The sequence below is a fragment of the Melospiza melodia genome, chromosome 4, assembly GCF_035770615.1.
Source record: "Melospiza melodia melodia isolate bMelMel2 chromosome 4, bMelMel2.pri, whole genome shotgun sequence".
NCBI lineage: Eukaryota > Metazoa > Chordata > Aves > Passeriformes > Passerellidae > Melospiza > Melospiza melodia.
The window spans coordinates 12,552,729-12,568,297 of record NC_086197.1 but is presented as its reverse complement, the minus strand read 5'-3'; the positions used below and the strand labels follow the sequence as shown (position 1 = coordinate 12,568,297).

Below are 15,569 nucleotides of genomic sequence, written 5' to 3'. Positions count from 1 at the left end.
TTTTTTTTCCTTGAATGCTTCAAGTTGAAAGATTTTGGAAGCAGCCATAAGGGAGAAGCAGTATTTAAATCATTACAAAAGGTAAAGAGCATTAGAACCTCACAAGTGTTGGTAATAAACCTCCCCCTGCTTGGTTAGTCATTCAGGAAGTTTGGACAGGAAAAGGTTTGCTGATTTTGGATTTAGTTTTTAATCCAAATGGGCTTTTTTCTTGTGTTTGCAAACTGTCACAAACCAATGAAAAAAATAATCACTTTGGCCTGACTTTAGGTTCATGCCTCTAGGCAAGAAGTAAATTCAGTGAGGGTCATCAGGTAGAGCTAGATGATGTGGTTTCTAAATCCTTTAATATTCCTGTGCAGGGTTTAGAGGTCAGTCACTCTACTGCTGTGTGAGCACAGGTGTTCCCTGTGTCCTCCAAGGCAGCCCCAGCTCCTTGACCTCACAAGGAGGAAGCATTTTGCTGATCTGGCTCCCGATTTCCCAGTCAGGAATGGGCAGGGCATTCCTTCTTTTAGTAGCAGAATTATCCAGGCAGGAATTCACCTGCAAGCCACTGATTGTACAATTAATTTTATTACTCCATGTTATACACTGCAAATGAAAGTGATTCACACAAGACAAATGAAACTTCCATTCATTTATTCACATTTTCCATGGATTTTTGTACATGACCTCAGTGTATCAGAACTAATGAAAACATTAACATACACGTTATGTAAAACTGAAGTATCCACTGAAAAATTCAGAGCATTTTGAAATCTACTAACAACTAACAGATCATCACATTCAGCATCTTCATTGGATTTAGACTAGCTCATGCCACTTTAAATTGTTTAATGTCAGGTAATTTCTGCACACAGGCACCAGCTACAAAATTTTATCAAATGCAAATAAGTTAAGGCATCAGAAAGTCAATCTTTAACAACAGTTTAAATGTTACAGTGCTGCAAAGGGAGCTGAACTTCAGTTTCAATAGCACAGCAAACCTCCTTGATTGGTTTATGTTCTACAGTGTGTTCATCTGAACTGTAAATTTAATATAAACTTTCACATCCATCAGCCAAAAGGGCTTAGAGGAACACAGTGTTGCCCTCCCAAATTAAACCTTGCATACTGCAATTTAATATTTTAAAATAAATTTCAAGCCAACTGTAATATCTCCCTTAGAAATTATTCTGATAATTAAAAGAAGCAGAGATGTTTATTTTCCAGCTGAAACTTCAAAACCAGAGGAGGAGGAATGGATAAGACACTCCAACATCTACATACACCTGGAAAAACGAAGGCATCAATGCAGATTGGGGCAGAAACTTGCATCTTTAATATCAGGTATCTGATATCCAGCTGTTAAAATACATTACTAAGACACAGGAATGCCTCTTTGAGTTGGAATTCTGACCAAAATTCTTTCCTTGGATAGCATGTGCCAGTTTGTTATGAAGGCAGTAGTACACTGATGTCTGTGGTCTCTGTGAAATTTGCTTTTTCATTTAAGGCCTTTATTTCTATTTAACAATCTCTGGCCTTTTACAGCCTTTCTGTATTTTAGTATTCCTTAAATAGAAACTGAAGCATCATCAAAAATTTCTAAAGTGCTGGAAAAGGCTGTGCTTTATACCTGAGCACCAAGTTTGTCAGTGTATGACTATCTTTTCCTGCTTCATAGTTCACATAATGGTACAGACACCATGAATTGATGTTGATTGAAATCTGCTTTGCAGGGAAATTCTTCCCTGTCCTTTTAGAGGCAATTTTCCCCATGTAAAATATTCAAAATTGTATGTTTATGCATATATTTGACATTCTAATGAAGGTGACATCTCAATTTTTTACCTTCTCCTGGCTTTACTGATTAAATACAAGCACAGAAGAATTCAGGTGTTACTTGCTATGATGACTAGGGTAAGGTTTAATTCTTTCCAACACAATTTATTATTCCTCTATTATTTTTCCATTCACTCTGTGCCCTCTGCTTGTAAACAGGCCAGAGGTGTACTGTCAGAATTGGGCCACATCCATGTGTGCAAAACCTAACAACTGCCCCTCTTTAGAGGCAGGCATAAGGAAAGAAGTGTTAACTTCAGCTTGTTGGTCCATGTTTCTAAGGATAAAGAACAGTTCCAAATCCATGAGCTTTTGGAAGTAAGCAAAGAAAAGGCCAAGCTTTTATAGCCAGAGCTGTTCTTGATGGGATGTACAACCAGAGCTCTGTCTATAAACCTTTCTGTACAGAGACAGGGTTAAGACACTACAGTCAAAAGACAAATGCAAAATTAACTGAGCCCTTGGACCAGAGCCTGGACTAAACTCTTAGGCAGCATTCTGTTTTTCATTCATACACATTTAGACACACCCTGTCAGCTTTGGGCCTCCAATTTAGGTAGCAGCAAGACTTGTTATTAAAAAAAAGTATATCTTATTTTGAGGAAAGCAATGTCACTGACTTTTAATGGTTTAAGTATTTAGCCAGAAGCAAAAAGAATCCTCAAAGGCACCAGTTTATTTTTCAAATATCTCAAATGGCATCTAAGCTCCCTTCACACTCCAGTGTTAAAAATGCAATTCTTGTACCCTAAACGCGGCTGAAATGTGAGCAAAGGCCTTTATTTTGGAACTTTGGTCAACAGGGCTATAGATAAAATCAAGATTTTCCTCCTTTTAATGAAGAGGGGAAAAAAGGCCATAACCTGAATTGTGCAGTGAATTAGGCCTACAGGCAGCCATTTGCTCCCCCCCAGAGCAGGGGTACAGGTGAGATGTGCTGCACCTCATCAAATGGTGTTAAGGAATTCCTTGTTCCCTGCCCACAGGATACCACTGTGCTGGACCACCAGGTCCCCTGTATGAATTGTGTCACACTGAGGTTTTTTAAGGAAAGGGGTTTTTCCTCTTGTGTCACATTAGCCAGAGGCAAAACAGCATGTTTGTTCCATCTTGCCAGAGCTGGTCAGTGTGACACATCTGAGAGCAGTTCAAGTTTCATATTATCATCAAGCTCTTGGAGAAGTCCCAGAGTTGGAAGCAAAGTAGAAAAAGTTACCAGGGAAGGAATTTCCAGCAACATTTGAAAAAAGAAAAGGATTAAACCACCAAACACAGTCTGACAAAGTTGAGAGTGAAACCAAGACCAGAATGAATGCTCTGATCCCCAAATTATTGCCACCTGGTTAATTTTATCACAGCTGAAAACTAAGTTTACAAATTACCCCATGCTCCCCACATGCAACAGAAAGCTTCTGGCAAAGCTGCACTCTGCTGCTTTGTTTAATGCACTGCAGCACAGCATTTTTATCACATGGAGAAATACTGATACACACCCTTGTGCATGTGTCTCCTGGCAAGGGCAAGAGGCAACAGAAAGGTCTTTAAAAGTCCTGAAGTTTGTTGTGGGAAGAGCTTTCTTCAGCAAAGTACCAGCAGCAGGAGCAATGCAGCACATCCAGCTCTGCCTCAGCTGGGTTTTGGGACTAAGGACAAACACCTTGGAAGGATCATGTGGAAGTGCAACCCTTTGTTCTGACCTGTCAGAAGCCAGGGGCTGCCAGTGTGTCCAAGATAAAACTGTTTTCCAGTTGTCTGCTTGTACCATATTGCACATCATTCTCTTGTTGCTACAGTAAGAACAGAACTGACAGTTCCTCTGGAGGAACCACTGCTGCCAACAAGGCTACACAAACAAATTCTCTTTTAAATATCTGCAGTCTCTGAGTCCTGAAAGCACACAGGTCTGCAAGGGTACAGACCCAGCACAATGGAGATCATCACTGGTGGGGTGCAGTTCTGCCACTGAGTCTAAGAAGTCAGTCTCACCAGAATACAACAGACCAATTAAAAATCTGCAGTCTAGAAACAGTTGCAACAGGTAAGCTTGAACATCCTCCCTTCCCAAAACAGGAGGTGCTTGCATTGTATTACAGTCTGTAAGGAAGCTCTGGTACCATGGTTTTGTACTCAGCTTTCTGTCCATTTGGTCGACTGGTGCTAAAAACATTTGTTTGGAATTATATCCATGTGCTTTATCCAGAAGAGGTCCTGCATTTAGGTACTGAAAATGAGGGAGAACAGTCCAACACTTGTGTTCTATTAAAGCTTTTATTAGCTAGTTTAGCTTTTCCTCACATCATTTTTCCAGAATTCCTATAACAGTTCTTAATATCAGAGTAAAGAATTAAATGTTCAAATGAAGTTACGGAAGAAAAAAAGAGCAGCAGCAGTTTGGCAATAAATCCTCAAATTATGGACTGCAACTTATTCAAGCCTCCTTTTTCTCCAGTAAGATTTTGTGCAACTCATCTGCATCCTCACTTGTTTTCACTCTTATTAGCATAGTGACAGGAACAGCTGGGTTCTTCTCATCGATGGGTGGGTTAGGAACACAAACTATTAGAACATTGTTTTTTCCGGTTCTTGTGCATGGCATCTTAGGTGGAATTAGAACATTCAACAGGATATTTCCTGCATTTGAGGAGGGGAAAAAATTACCATTAGCCATTTTCTAGCTTTTACTGCATTACAGGGTTAGTACAGATAGTAACTAGAAATTTAGGGAGGTGTTTGGAAGGAAGGCAATTCACAAACACAGTGTATGTTTGTCTTCTTCTTTCCTAAGCATCCATTCATGGCCATTGGTCTCAGATTTCTTTCCTCACTAGAAATGAGAAAATATCTGCAAATACTGCATCCTCCTTTTTTAAATGGAAGAACCTGAATATCAAATGATAGTAGGGGGACACAGGAGAAAGGGGACAAGGGAGAAGCAGCAAATGAGGAATCCAGTCACAGTGCTTAGTGTATACCAAGTTCCTCATTCTGACCACTAGATGCAGTTCATATACAGAAGCAAAATGTTCTGATATAGACAGATGTTAATCTGGACAAACCAGGGTAAAACTGGTACTTTTTATCAAACATACACCATAGCCTTTTACTTCTTGCACTGCTTCATGTGCTGTCTTTTGTAATACTCTCTAGAGGCACCCAAGTGTTTGTCAGTATTCTAAATGATTTAGGAAAAAATAGTAGAAAGGTTTTCACTAATTGTATCTGTTAATGCTGTGTAAAAAAACCCAAAAAACCCCTAATTCTTAGCAAGGAATTCTGACATCAAGACTTGTTACTGGGATAAATGTACTTACCTAAATTGGTATCTGCTCGTACTAAGAGTTGAGTTTTTTCATTTCCTGCTGGTTTTAAATGTAATGTTCCTACACCTTTTTCTTTAAATTCATTATCCTTTTTGTAGAACAGTTTGCACCTGTGGAGAAAAAAAAAACAAATCCTTGTTTGTGCAGCCAGTAGAGATGAAACAAAAAGGTATCTCCCAGGTACATGTATCCATCTCACTCACAGTAACAGTAATCAGGATTTAACATGCTGTGAGTAACCTAAATCTTTATTATTCTTGACCTTGTTTCATGTGCTAATGGACAGCACTTGAAGATCAAAGAGAAAGTGAACAATTTCTTTCAGTATTGAAATGATAAATGGATTACTTTCAGGGAAATGTAAAAGGCACAGCAACTTGTACTCAGGGCCTACTCAGAAAGCCATAAGAACTGGTTGTATCATTCTGAAGTTATAATAGGACTTCAATGTACAATTTATAAACATTTTTAAGTGAGGCTCTAATAAACTTAAAGCCATTTTAGGTGGTGAAGAATAGCAATACACAGATATTAATTTTATTTTCCAAGTTAAAGTCACTTACTTCTTTGAGTAGAAAGCATCATCTTCTTTTATTTCATTGACAATGACTTTTGGTGGCTCTTCTTCCTCCTCTTCCCCTCCTTTAAATAGAAAGTTTTGATATGTGAATGTTGTGAGCACAGATTTTGGCACCCTTCTGCCCACCATGGTTAACGTGGACATGTGGCTGGTCAGTGACACCTTTCAGTCCCTGTGTACTCTGTAGCAGCTTCAGCTACAAAAAAAGGGTTACTTGCTTTTCATTCAGCTCTTAAACAACTTCATCCTCACCTTCAGTTTAAATGGGATGAAAATACCCAATCCATACCAAACAATCAAACACCAACAATAAAAAGCTTAGTAAGTCAAAAGCTTCTGTTTGAACAGAAACAGTTTCACATTGCAGAGTATTATCCATAAATGGGTTCAAGTAAAGCACAATAAATACTTCCAAGAGCCAGGTTTAATTTGGGGGAAGGGAATTAATTGCAGAATGACAGATAATAGTGGCACATTTTGCCTTTCCATCCCCTCAGCTGCTGGGATTTCTATCAGCCTATTATATTCAGCACAGGCAAAGACCAGAGTAAAGCTGTCAGGTACTATGCAACTTTGTTGGCCTCCTTACAATCTATTAAGTAAAATGGACTGAACTGTTCTGCATCTCATTTTTTTTACTGCAGGGATCTCTTGATAAACCTACTAAGAAAAGCAGTGGGATTGAGAAGTCCAGCAGGCTGAAAGGTGAACATACTAGCTGCTTTAAATTTCATCAATTCCTGCCCTCAGATATGGGATTATTTTGTATATTATATTATATAAAGTACAGATCTGACAGAATTATCTAAGTCTTGATAAGCACATACTTTTGGTGTTGCTTACATAAGGGCTGGGTTCTCCCAATAAGGGGGATATTATATTATATAATAATCTCCTATTATATATTGTATATCATATTGTATTATATTATAGAGGTGTGTATGTATATGTTATATAATTCTGCACTTTCAAATTGAAGAATGATGATGATCACAGAATACAGAATTTCCTGAGTTGGAAAGGACCCACCAGGATCATGGAGTGCAGCTCCTGGTCCTGCCCAGAACACCCCAACCATCCTACCCAGTGCCTGAGAGTGTTTTCCAAATGCTCTTTGGGAGCTCTGGCATTCTCTGGGGAGCCTGGGCAGTGCCTGAGCCCTCTCTGGGGGAAGAACCTTTTCCTGATATCCAGCCTGAACCTCCTTGGACACTACACCATGCCATTATCTCAGTGAACCTAATATTGCATTTTCTTAGTATTCTGAAGTCACATACACTCACAGCTGACCATTAAAATAACTATAAATAGAAATACGTAGAATTTACCTTTGTCATCATTATTGCCACTGTCTGTTTGAGCTTCCAATGAACTGGTGGATGCTGTAGTGACAGATTTGGCCTGGTTTGCATCTTTTCCAAACAAACCTGAATTCCCAGAAGAAAATGAGAAACTACTAAGCGTTCCTGAACCGAGGGAACCCAAAACAGGACTGTCAACACTCTTGCCAAAATTAAACGAGACAGTTGATGTAGCTCCTAACAACGGGTCTCTTTTTTCTGATGCAGCTTCAGCTTTTTTGTCGGCGGTATCCTCAGATTTGCTGTTAAACAAAAAGGTGGAGCCTTGCTGGAGCTTTGAACTCCCAAACACAGGAGCAGCCTGGGGGGCAGGGGTCTTGCTGCCCTCGTTCTCGGAGCTGCTGTCACTGCTGCCCCCGTGCTGCTGCTCGATGCTGGCCAAGTAGCGCTCGTAGTCCCTGAAGATGGGGGTGAGGTCGCACAGGGGGTTGCTGTTGACGTGTTTCGCTATCCAGTCGCGCACAGAGCAGTTGAGGGCAGCCAGCTGTTTGTGGTAGGAGCCAGAGGCGGGTGCTGAGCCCAGGGTGCTGCCCGAGGAGCAGGGCTGGCTGCTGCCGCCGTTGGCTGTGGGGCTGGCAGCCTTCTTCTCAGCAAACACAGCAGCACTGGGGCCGTTGGACATCGGGGATCCTGTTACGGGAAAATCACAGAGTTACAGGATATCCTGAGCTGGGAGGGACACAGCAGGATCACCCAGTCCAGCTCCTGGCCCTGCCCAGTCACCCCAACAATCCCAGCCTGTGCATCCCTGAGGGCATTGTCCAAACGCTCCCGCAGCTCTGGCAGCCTTGGGGCCGTGACCATTCCCTGAGGAGCCTGGGCAGCGCGCGGCACCCTCTGGGGGAAGAACCTTTCCCTGATCTCCAGCTTAACTCATTTGCTTAACAAGCTGTGGGTTAAAAAATAACACAGATGCTTTGCTGACCTAGTGAGAAATGTGGCTTAGAACCCTTTTTCCTACCCAGAAAGCACAACTCTCTTAAAAACCTAACATGTGCAATATTTCTTATCAAATCAGTCATCCTTCCTCAGCTGATCTCCTTCTTTTGAGTCACCACACTGTGCCCCAGGTACTCCCATGCCAGTGAGCTGACCCATGTTTTCATTTAGACAAGTTAGGGATAGACAAAGTAGATGGAGCACACTGGTGTACAAAAAAAAATCCGAAGACATCTTGTACAGAACATTAAAAAAAATACATGTTTTATATATTGCCAAAACTTTCAGAATCTTACAAAAATCTAACAACTTCAGCAAGCTGTAATGCTTATTAAATCGAAAAACTCAACTTATCTCTTGCCATTTGTCCTTTAAATGTACTTTAAACCACCCTGAGTGCACTAGCCCATAATTTTACAGGCTTTTGAGCACTTCTGTATAAAAAACCCTAAGAAGCAAACTAGAAATAGTCTCATTGAATATTTCAGTTTCCCTTAATTTATTCAAGCTCACTGAAATCCACATTACTCCAAAGTTCAAATTCCACCATTTCTATTCTATGGCATGGTGACTCCAAAATAAGGGTTAACATTTCTGCATGTCCAGCACAAAGGGACAGAACTAATATTCCTCAGGTAGTTCCAAAGCATGACAGCTCAACATGCTGAAGTATTTCAAATGTCCTAAAATGTAGGTATAACTGTAACAGATAAATTCTAGTAAGACTGTCTGCAACATCAGATGTACAAGGAAAAAAGATGAAGATTTTAGCTATGCAGCATGTATTTTTAATTTAAATTCAAAGAATTGGGACATGTCACCAGATGCTTTATACTTTTTACAGACTGCCTTATGCCAGTGCCTTCCATTTCCATCTGTGCTTAGAAAACTTTTACCTCCAATATTAGAAATATAAATTTAGTTGCCACCTCTTTAAATTGCAAGCAGATGAAAACTTGTCCCTCCAGCACTCTAAAATAATAAGAAATCTTACAAAGAGGTATAAAGTCTCAAAACCTTAAAACACAACTATAAGATGGTCTAAATTTGTTTTTTTCACTACTAAAATGACTCAAAAATTTTTGTGACTGAAGGTGTTGATAAATATGTGTGCTTATTTAAAACTTACCAAATGCTGATTGTGTTTCAGAGGTGCTCTTCAAACTGCTGAAAGGAGGAGTACCAGAGACACTGCTTCCATTAGACAGCCCTTCCAAAGGCTTTATTCCTGCACCATTCCCAAATCCACTGAAGCCACCTCCTCCTTTTCCAGAAGGCAATACAAAGCCTTTAAACCCTTTAAAAGCTCCTCCACTTTCAGACTGGGGAGAAAAAAAAAACCAGACAACCAGTTATAAACATCTTATCCACACAAATCCTATCCTCACTTAATATTCCTGATATCCTTGGTTTGTTTTTCCCTAGTTCAGTGTGTCATTCCATGCATTTCTGTGTCAGCTATGTAAACAAAATTAACAACTTCCTTATGACACACACTGCTACTGTTTTTAAAAGACTCAGATGTTTGGTATGAAAACAAACTGGGTCTAGGATGTGGATACGTGGAAGTTGCTCAGAGCTGTGGATGTGTTTATCTATTAGACATTTTGGTAATCTGTAATCTGGTTTCTCTTTAAATAACTACACAGGATTATGTAATTTCAGGTTTATTTTCAACAACTTTTAGCATTTACAATGGCAGTAAAGAGCCCAATACTTTAATCCACTCATCACTCTGGAGTCATCTATGAAACCTCTTGTGATTTACCCAAAATATTCCAATGTGACTGATGGAAGATGCAAAGACAGACTGTACCTGACCACAAAATATCCATCTCTGCAACCTTTTCATTACCCAGTTCTGATCACTGTCTTTGCAACCATATTATTTTATGGTATAGTTTCTTAAGTGTTTCTAAAAGACAAGGTACAATTAACATGCAAATAAAGCACTGCAATCTTTAGGCCTTTGGAGGTAATGAACTTTCACTACTCAAAGTGAACTTTCAGTGTCATGGCCAGCACAGGAACTGGGAGGGGGTGGCTGGAAGCAGCTAATTGCTGCTTGGCCATGGGATGAGTGAGGTCTGTGGGTAGTGAGCAACCTTCTATGCATCCCTGCTTTTTCTTGGGGTTTTTTTCTTTCTCTTTTTTTGGTTCCCTTATCATCATGATCACTGTATTTCAATCATTAAACTGTTCTTATCTCAGCCCAGGCTTTTATCCTTTTTTCTGATTCTCCTCCTCATCCCACAAGGAGGAAGAGTGAGGGGCTGCATGGTCCTTAGTTGTCACCAGCCCTTCCACCAGCTCTAACAGCTGCTCCCAGTCTCCTAACTACTTCTACAACCCATCTGGTTTCCCTTCTCATTCTGTTCTATTTTTCCTATCCCATTTGTCCCTGAATCTCTCCTGATCAAGTTGTAGTTTGTGTTTTGCATCACCTTCCAGTACAATCCTTCATTTAGCTGTATTCTCTACCACATTTGTGGCTAAAATTACTCAAGGCTTTAGTGGGCTAAGACAGCTTCCTCATTCATAGTGCTTGGGCTGAAGAAGGAAAATCAAAAGCATAGGAGAAGGCTGTCTAGTTCCTAACTCTGCCTAGTCCCATCCAGTCCTAAAGCAATCTGTGTAACACTAAGTTCCAGGCCTATTTCTAACATGATGCATGCCTCTTCAAACATGTCTGGGAAAAATATATACAACAAAGCATTGTCAAGGATTTCTGAAAGGACAACAACTTGGCTGCACTGGGATAATGCTTTCACAGGAACTAAACCTGTAACAAAGGCCAACTGCCTTTCAATTTTTAATTTGTTAGTGCAAAGAGTAGATGGCACTAAAGCTCTTGACAGGGAGGGAGGAAAAAAAGTAGCAGCACTCTTAAGAAAAGACATGTTTCTCATTCTTAGAGCAGTTTAGTATTTGGGCGTTTACTAATAAAGCTTCTGAGACATCCCCCAGCCCTCCAGTATGGATAACTAATAACTTTGCATTTCCATCCTTCCATCTCTACAAAAAATGGAAGTAAAGCAGTAAAAATGCTGTTTTACCCATTTGCAAACAACATTGTGTCTGAAATATGCAAGAACACCCTGCTCACCAGTATTACCCTTTTTTTTGCCTTAGCCTTATTCTTAGCATGGAACAGTAAAGCCAAAGTTCATGTGCACATAAGACCTAGTGAGCTGAAAAGATAACTTTATTCAGCATCACTACAAACCCAAGGAAGCAAAAACCTGAGTTTGATGTGTTTTGTAAGTGAGTAAAACTCCAGCACCCCTGCTCAGTGACCACATTACCTCTGACCCCACGTTGCGGCGCTTTGCTTTTTTAATAGCTCTGTTCTTCAGGACCTCCTCACTTGCCACAGAGAATGTTCCCACCTTGAAGAGGAAGTTATGGAATCATTAGTGGAATGTTCAACATGAAGGGATGGCTGAGATCACATTCTGAACACAACTCTAACACTGCTACCAAGCAAACAAGGGAAGAAGTTAAAAACCAGCCCACTGGTTGTGAGCTGATACTTTGAAAACTCTGGTACTGCACTACATTTCTCTCTGTGCTATCTCCATTTTACTACAACAAATAATGTAAGATTTCCTTTGCTTTTTAAAAACGCAGCTCTAAGATCTCTGTGCTGAAGGGAATCTGTCAGTAATCCACAGTTTGAGGCACTCTGGGGAACTAATGTGTATTTTACCTCTTCAGCTTCATCCTCCTGGTCCCAGTTTCGGTCAGTCAGCTCCTTTTCTGCAATTCTCTTGGCCATTTTTCCCCACCTGTGGGGAAGAAATAAAAAATCTTAGAAAGAATTGCACAGAAATAAATTCTAAGTGTCAGTGATCTTCAATTTGTATTCTTAGAACAAAAAAACAGGAACTGCAGTTCATGTAGAAGCAGGTCAAGATTGGAATGACAATTGAAAACTAAATGTTGTAGCAAAAACAATCATCATTTTTCTGGTTATCTCTGTGATGTAGAGCAAAATCAGCTTTGCACAAGGAATGTCTGTAACTGTTCTGAGTCCCATTTTACTAAAGTACAACTTATGAGCTGTATACAAAACCAAAGAAAGAAAACATGGTAGCTGGAGTCAATCTAAAAAACCTGGCAAGCAATCACACTACTGGAACTTTATGTGAAAAAAGAGTATTCTACTAACTATGGTTGTATCTTCTGACACTAAATATGAAAACTTTCCAAAGGAAACATGCAGTTTTGTTGCAATTTAAATCTCAAGCAAGCCCAACAACTAAAACTCTTCCAAAATCCCCTCTGGGTTTATGATTAAGACCTGCCCAGAAAAAAGATTAAAAAATCCTCAAATAGCTGAATTTCAGAGCCAGACATTGTAACAATACATTATTACAAGATATTTTGTTTATATGTTGAAACATTCTAGAACAGTACATCCAGCAGCACACTTGGAGATCACACATCCAAGTCCTGAATTTTGTCTGACACACATCACAAATTACTAGGTCAAGTTACTAGAGCTTCTGGAAATAGAGGGACAAAGATTGGCCTGTTTATACACATTTAAATGCCCTAATCCACTCTGTCCTGGAAGTAGACATCCTTGCTTGATAATCCCTGGGAGATCATTTCAATCTAACCCATTGAAAAGCTAAATAAGAAGATATTTTAAAGTCACCTTTATATAAATTATTATTATTTTATTACATAATTTTAATATAGAATGTATTACATTATGTAATACATTTAAATATTTATTTATAATAAATAAAAGTGTTCTGCATATATATACTCATTATGTATATATAATATACATATGTATACATAATAATGTATAAAATTATATATATGAGTATTTAATATATATTAAATAATATGTACAATGCTATATATATTATATAATCTATATAGTATTATTTATATAATATACTATAGTATTATATAATAGCATATACTATACCATAACATATATTATATAATATACTATAGTATTATTATACTATAGTATTTAATATAGTATATACTATACTATAGTATTATTTAAATGTATTCGTTTCATTATTACATTAGATATTTGATTTACTGAAATAGCACCTTAACTACAGAGCCTGTCCCCCACCAAAAGAGGGGAAACCTTGTTGACCTAAGCTCCAGGTTCTCTTCACTCTGTGTTTACAGAGTTTCTCTTTAAAAGCATTGTAGAGGATCTAACATTAATCTAACAGAGAACCTGAAGTGTATTCTATCCTGTGAACGAACACAAGCCTACATCTGGTTGGTGTTCATAAACTTCACTAAGTTTTTGGAGCACATGTTCTGAACAGCCTGAGAGAGAATGATTTTGAGAAACACATCAAAGAATCGCAAAATATCCTCAGTTAGAAGGGTCCCCAAGGATCATCGATTCCAAACCCTTGCCCTGCAGACACCCCCACAATCCCTGCACAGACACCCCAACAATCCCACCCTGTGCATCCCTGAGAGCGGTGTCCAAACGCTCCCGCAGCTCTGGCAGCCTTGGGGCCGTGACCATTCCCTGGGGAGCCTGGGCAGTGCCCGGCACCCTCTGGGGGAAGAACCTTTCCCTGATACGCAGCCTCACTCTTGTTCGACTAACAAACACTTCTTGTTTAAAAACAACACAACGCAGATGCTTTGCTGACCTACAGAGCGCTTCGCTGCCCTATTTAGCGCAGCCGAGGCTGCCCTGGAGGTTTGCTGTGGGCGGCATCGCCCGGGTACCGAGGGCCGGAGCCCGGCGGTGCTGGCGGCAGCGGGGCCGGTGCCGGGCCCGGCGGTGTCGCAGCGCGGTCGCCGCGGCTCCCGGCGGGAGGAAGCGGAAGCCGCATGCCGGCGGGGCCACCCCGCGCCCCCGTGGCCGCGGCGCTGCCGTTCCGCTTTGGACTCCCGGCTGCGCTCGCCCCGTCCCGGGGACGCCGCGCGTTGCCTGCGCACCGCACAGACCGATCCGCGCGTTGCGAACCCTGCGAACGGTGCGAGCCCCACAAAGCGCCGCCGCCGCCGCGCTGCCTCCATGCCCAGCCCGCGCTCCCCTGCTCGGGTCCCGCTCGTGCCCGGCCGCCCCTCGCGCCCCCCACCCGCGGCACTCACTCGCTCGGGCGGGCGGTTCTCTCCTGCCGCGCTGCGCTGCGGGGCCGACGCTGCGGCGGGCGGCACGCAGGGTCTCCTGGTCGTCTCGCAGGCTGAGCGCGCCCCGCTGTGTCTTCACAATCCCCCGATGCCGCCCGGCCCGGCCTCCCCCTCGGTGTCCGCCGGGAGACGGGGCTCGGTGGGGCCCAGAGCGGGAACGCCGCGCCCGCCGCCGCCGCCGTCCCGCGCCCGCCCGCACCGCGCGTGCGCCCGGCGGGGGCAGCGGGGCGGGGCGGGGCCGGGGCTGCAGTACCGCCGGCGGCCGCGGGGGGCGCCCCAAAGGCCAGGGAAAGGCGGGCCCAAGGCAAGCCGCGGGTCACGTGACTTCCGGCGCGAGCCGCGGTCTGAGCGAGTTCTCCCGAACTCGTCGGGAAAAACAAACCCGAACGTCCCCTGTCAGTGTCAGCCGGTCACGGGCCTTGCCCCGCAAAAATTCGGGCCTCCACACAGAAGCTGATAAAAAAGCTTTCTCATGTGTTTATACATTTTAATCAAGTTAATGTTCGCTGGTTCTGAATTATATAATTCATCATTTTCAGCACGGGAGGCGCCTCAGGGCGGCTGAGGGGGCGGCCGTGCTCTGGATTGCCACGAGCTATCCTGCTTACTCTTCCCTGCCGCTGCTTAGTTTTCTTCATTAATATTTAATCGAAATCCTAATCAGGATATTAATTATAAGCAGTGTGCTAGGCCTGTAGGAAAGCATAGAACCCTCTGCTAAATGCTGGCTTGTTCCGATGATCAAAGGAAACACCTTTGCAGCCGGGTAAAAGTCACTCGGGGACAGGGCGTGGAAAATGGATATTTGTATGATTGGCTTTTCGCAAATATTAAAATGAATGTTATATGTGTTGTGTTAGAAAGTTGTGCTGTATTAATTTTCTTAAGTAGTGTGTTAAATATAGTTTTAGGTTATAACATAATGTTAAAATAGAAGCTATGCTATGTAAGATAGGTGTTTTTAAAAGAGAGGAATGAGGTACTCCCACTAAGATAGCAGCCACAAGACACCTGAATCTTTCAGAGAAAAAGAATTTATTGCTCACTCATCAGAAGAAACGAACTTTGTCCTGCCTCGCTCAGCTCTGAAGACGCCGTCAGGATTCAGAGGAAGAAATTGACGATGACCAGACAGAATCCTGTATTTGAATGGAATTTATGCATCATGTATGAGATGTATGAATATGCAACACGCTATTGTTTTTAAGGGTTAATCCTCTGTTAACGTGTGTCCTTTTTTGGGCTTATTTTGCCCAGAAAGAGGTACCTGGACATCTGTAACTCTTTGTTTTTATTGTCTCGTATTGTCCTAAATCCTTATTGTCCAAATTTTTATAACTCTAATTATATTACTATTTTTATAACCACTTTATTACTATTAAACTTTTAAAATTCTAAAACCAAGGG

The 15,569-nt window shown here is 41.6% G+C and overlaps 1 protein-coding gene across 2 annotated transcripts; it reads right to left on the bottom strand.

The window, feature by feature from the left end:
- Positions 1-625: 625 nt before the first annotated feature.
- On the bottom strand, positions 626-14,315 carry NUP50 (nucleoporin 50). 2 transcript variants are annotated; one of them, XM_063153930.1, is made up of 8 exons: positions 14,124-14,315; positions 11,737-11,815; positions 11,333-11,416; positions 9,157-9,349; positions 7,056-7,718; positions 5,711-5,789; positions 5,139-5,257; positions 626-4,458 (listed from the first exon to the last, which is right to left on the bottom strand). In XM_063153930.1, exons 2-8 carry the CDS (start codon positions 11,803-11,805, stop codon positions 4,256-4,258), a joined length of 1,410 nt encoding a protein of 469 aa, XP_063010000.1. In that variant the 5' UTR covers positions 11,806-11,815; positions 14,124-14,315; the 3' UTR covers positions 626-4,255. The 2 variants fall into 2 exon arrangements, with proteins under 2 accessions (XP_063010000.1, XP_063010001.1); XM_063153931.1 differs by lacking the exon at positions 14,124-14,315 and adding an exon at positions 13,676-13,718.
- Positions 14,316-15,569: the final 1,254 nt, after the last annotated feature.